This window comes from Scleropages formosus, chromosome 1, assembly GCF_900964775.1.
Source record: "Scleropages formosus chromosome 1, fSclFor1.1, whole genome shotgun sequence".
NCBI lineage: Eukaryota > Metazoa > Chordata > Actinopteri > Osteoglossiformes > Osteoglossidae > Scleropages > Scleropages formosus.
This window is the reverse complement of record NC_041806.1, coordinates 23,304,559-23,309,292: the sequence shown is the minus strand read 5'-3', so window position 1 is coordinate 23,309,292 and position 4,734 is coordinate 23,304,559. Positions and strand designations below refer to the sequence as shown.

General features: G+C 48.6%; 1 protein-coding gene across 1 annotated transcript; it reads right to left on the bottom strand.

Moving 5' to 3' along the window:
* On the bottom strand, positions 1-3,424 carry creg2 (cellular repressor of E1A-stimulated genes 2). Its single transcript, XM_029255947.1, has 4 exons — positions 2,782-3,424; positions 2,103-2,272; positions 1,635-1,748; positions 1-1,171 (listed from the first exon to the last, which is right to left on the bottom strand). The coding sequence occupies exons 1-4, from the start codon at positions 3,274-3,276 to the stop codon at positions 1,030-1,032; spliced, it is 921 nt and encodes a 306-aa protein (XP_029111780.1). The 5' UTR covers positions 3,277-3,424; the 3' UTR covers positions 1-1,029.
* Between the last annotated feature and the right edge of the window lie 1,310 nt (positions 3,425-4,734).

Sequence of the window (4,734 nt, the reverse complement as noted above, 5' to 3'; positions counted from 1 at the left end):
TATAAGTAGTATTTATTGAAATAATCACTTGTTCATTTTGACAGGCTTTGGTGATCATTTCAAATGAATGAGGGTCACTTTCGGGGCTCAGGAATGCATACAGATGTTTGCCATTGAACATAATGGTAACTGTATTCAAGTCGTAAGAATTCACCTCACAAGGGGTTCTTTTAGGAACAAATTACCTTCATAAGGTGGTGGAAGAATTTAGTTGCAAGACAGCTTGCTTTCGTGTTACAGCATGAAGCATTTTTTTTCTCTGCATTAGCACTTTGTTGACCTCTATGCATGATTTGAAAGTGACTTAAATTCCATCATTTTTAACCAAGTGTGAGTAAAAACTTTTAGGAAATTAAATGATTTATTACTATGTTTCCCCTGTAACTGAGCCTGCTCCGTGACATATCAATCTCCTGTATTGATTGTTAAAAGGAAAAAAAATCAATTGTGCATTCATCCATTGTCGAGTAATAATCGATCACTCTTTCAACTGTTAGACAAAACACATCGATACTTTCACCCTTAACAGAACACTCTGAACAGAAAATTGTTTTAGTGATTTATCGATGCAAGGATGTTACAGCGGTACAAGAACAAGCAAGCAACTTTAAAGTATTCCTTTGGCACCCGATTGGGAGGGCAGGGATCTTGAAACCTTAATAATGAAGAACACTGGCCCTAAACAACATCCCATAATCCTTGCTGACTGAAAGGTTCATGGTGCAGTGGGGGCAAGGTCAAGGGGACGGGGAACCTTGTCCCAGGAGGTACAGGCAGCGATCGGTGCAGGGATGCACTAGAATAGCAGAATACTTATAATATTTATATCTCCTATTCTTACCATGAATATGGGTTAGTATGTCATATTTAAAATTTACAGTAGACATTTAGGGTGCGCTCATACACCTAAACTGCTTGCACATGTAAAGCCTGAACTTCATTTTGCTCCGTTATAACTGTCTTATGTACACACAGGACTGAGTCCGGCAGGACTGGTTAGTGATTAATCCCTCCAGAGGCAGGGCAGCGTCAGTAGGGGTTGGCTTTGAGGTACTCTTCCAAGGGCACCCGGGATAACCCACCCACCCAGTCCTGCAGCCACACCTGATCCACGATGAGTTTCATGAAAAACCAGCCATGTTCCACGGGCCATTTCTTCATCACAGGGTGCCTGGTAGAGGAAAAACAAGGGTTACACACCACACACACACACACACTTTCTGAGCCGCTTGTCCCATACGGGGTCGCAAGGAACCGGAGCCTAACCCGGCAACTCAGGGCATAAGGCTAGAGGGGGAGGGGACACACCCAGGACGGGACGCCAGTCCGTCGCAAGGCACCCCAAGCGGGACTCGAACCCCAGACCCACCGGAGAGCAGGACCCGGGCCAACCTACTGCGCCACCGCGCCCCCCCAGTTTATACACCATGAAACATTTTCATTGGTGAAAGAGCTATATTGTACAGCCCCTATAAATGGGGCAGATCATCACCATATTACTCACTGAATGAGATGACAAATTCATAACTAGGAAAGATACTGTATGTCAGAGTATCTTCAATGCGACAGTCTACGCTAAAGCCATAAGCAAGGCATGTTTTCTCAAGACAAAACATCCCGACTGACACACTCACCTAGAAAACACCGTTTCCTCCGCAAACGGCACCTCCTCGGGATCTACCTCCACCATCCGGCCGACCAGCGTAAGCCGGACACACCTGGACTCCTCTGGCTTATACACACTCTTCCTGCCAAGAAAGTAGCACTGCTTCTATATAGAGGAAACGTATGTGCGCTTTTGAAACTGCCAGGATCAGAAAGACCAAGACATTAAGGACAAACCCATCAGTCACTACCTATTTATGATGCTTTTATTTCACGGACATTGATGTGACATACTGGCTATGTTTAAATCCTCAACGCTCATTCTCTATGTACGTCAGCAGTAGCTACGGAATGAAAAGAATTTTAGAGAAGTAACGCAAACCATCGAACGAAAATGTTTTAATCTCCCGGTTCAAGCCATACTTGGTAAGGCTTTGCTGACGTATTTCAGGTGCCACCTGTGACGGGCGCTGATGCGGAATCGGTGACCGACATACCTGCAGAAGTCCCCGCCCACCTCGGGGAAGGAGAGGGAGGCCGCAGGGGACCTCCTCAGGCTGCTCACGGTGTAGTCCCTCGCAGTGACGTAGAAGTAGGGAATCCCAGTGCTGTTGCCCTGAGGTCCATCACTTAGGGAGAATATATTCCCAAAAGGCACACCTTTAATCTACACAACAGACACGCATGTGCTCATTTCAGGCAATGACTCCTATTCATATTTGAAAAACATTTTCCTGCCAGCCGACTTATGAGGCTGATTACGAAGTAACTGACTGACCGATTTACGAATTGGTTCACGATTCGTAATCAGTAAGAGTGTGTTCTGATTCAGGGTCGCGGTGGTCCGGAGCCTATCCCGGGAAGCAGCGGACGTGAGGTAGGGTGCACCCTACACAGGTTAAACTGGGTAAACCAGTGTGTTGCAGGGCCATCACTCCCTCACACACACACACACACACACACACACACACACACACACACACACACACACTAGGTGACCAGTTCACTCAATGCGTCTTTGCACTGCGGCAGTAACGCCAAGAATGACATATTATAATCATTATGGACACAGCGGCTGCATTAAATTTCAGTGAAATTTGTATTAGATTCTTTTTCACCGCGAAATTAAATATGCGAGGAAGCCGCGGACACGCAAGCACAGCCCACGCTCGGCACCTGCTCTTGCGGGGGCAGGGCACACAGAAAGCCCCAGTCGCTGCGGTGCGCCGCGTCGCGGGCCGCCCGCGCCGCCTCTCCGCCCACGGGGGGCGTGGGAACGCCCCCGCCCGCTTTCAGCCCCTCCATCCGGTACGTGAACACCGTGGACGGGGACGAGACGCGCTCCAGATGCTCGGCGTCCAGCAGGGGCGCCGACCTCCTGTCCGCGTCCTCGCTGTAGATGGAGGCCGCCGGGTAAGCCTGCCTCCACATGCCGCCTGTGCCCCCCAGAAGAGCGGAGGCCGCCTCTCGCTCTTCCCCGGAGCTGCCGTGGAGCTCCCGCTCCTCCGCCTCCGCCTCCGACGTGGCGGCCCAGGAGACCGCGTGATTGCGAACGGCGTAACCCTCGCCGCTCCGGCACAGCACGGACAGCACGGACGCCGCGGACAGCAGCACGTTCCACTGGACGGAGCCCGCACGCGCATCGCTGCACATCGTAGAACGCAGCGGCATGGAGCGACGGCGCTGCAGCGCGCGCGCTTCTTTTGACGCGGGATGCTCGGCGCCTCCCGGCCCACGTTTCCCGCGCTTGCAGCGCCACCTGCCGACCAGCGCACGCGTCTCTGTCGACTGCGCCGTGCGTATTGAGAGCGAAAGGTGCTGCTTACGTATCGTAGAACTTAGAGCGGGAATGTTGTGCCTGTAGGTGTTCGTGGGAAATGTCATTAATTTTATCGATGTGACCCGACTGATTGACTGATTGACGATCGATTGTTCGGTACTGCATTTGCTCCCTGGGAATCCTCATCGCTTCATTACAGATTAAGTTATAGTTCTGCAGATTGGCAATGGTGCCCAGATCCACACCTCATTTCTTTCAGGTTTCATAATAATAATGCTAAAAAGTAATGGGAAAATAAAAATTATTACGATTATTATTATTATTAACCATAATAATAGTAATGCATTAAGTAAAATACAGACTTCAGGAAACAGGATATGGTCCATGCATCCATCTACATAGGAGGCGACATTGTAGAGAGGGTCAACAGCTTCAGATTCCTAGGGGTCACTCTCACTATGAAACTCACATGGTCTGAGCACACAGCATCATCCATCAAAAAGACCCACCAACATCTCCACTTCCTCAGGCATCTGAAGAAAGCCAGGGTGTCCACTACAGTCCTCACCACTTTCTACAGGTGTCCTGTGGAGTTCGTCCTCACACGGTGTATTACATCCTGGGGTGGCAGCTGCTCCATACAGGACAAGAAAGACCTACAGAGAGTGGTCAAAACGGCTCGGGGAATCGTCGGCACACGGCTACCAGCGGTCGAGGACACCTACATCACACGCCGCCTCAGAAAGACGATGCGCATCACGAGAGATCATAGTCACCCCCCACGGGCACTTTTCTCTTTTCTGCCATCTGGAAAGCGGCTCAGGTCTATTCGAACCCGCACTGCTAGGTACAGGAACAGCTTTTACCCCACTGCTGTAAGAGTATACAACAATCGTGCCACCTTTACTAACTACAACTGGACTGCTCCTTCCAAGCACATTGGCACATTCACTGTCACTTTAAGCATTCTCATGTTTTGAGTTCTCTGGCTGTCTACTGGTATTGTTATTATTTTTACATTATTTATTGTTACTGCTGTTGCATTACTCACTGTCATTGTTTTGTTTTGTGCAGTATTTCTATTGTCTTTGTCCTTGTCCATAGTCTGTGGAGAAGCATTCAAGAAGAATTTCATGATACTTGTACACGGTACTTGTACCTATGACAATAAACTTGAAACTTGAAAATAAAGTTATTCAAATTTACAGAGGGTCAGTTGATGCTGAGTATCGCTGTGGTTGGACTATCATTGTGAACTACAGCTGACCTCTTAATTATCAAAGTATAACTCCATGAAATATTACTCCAAAGTCCCCTAGATTTTAAAGACTTTATTGTGTTACCGCTTA

Coding starts and splice junctions, on each gene's coding strand:
- creg2 (XM_029255947.1), bottom strand. CDS start 3,276: ATGCCGCTGCGTTCTACGATGTGCAGCGATGCGCGTGCGGGCTCCGTC. Junction 2,273..2,781: donor CCCTGCCCCCGCAAGAGCAG/GTGCCGAGCGTG, acceptor TCTGTTGTGTAG/ATTAAAGGTGTGCCTTTTGG. Junction 1,172..1,634: donor GAGGAAACGGTGTTTTCTAG/GTGAGTGTGTCA, acceptor TTCCTCTACCAG/GCACCCTGTGATGAAGAAAT.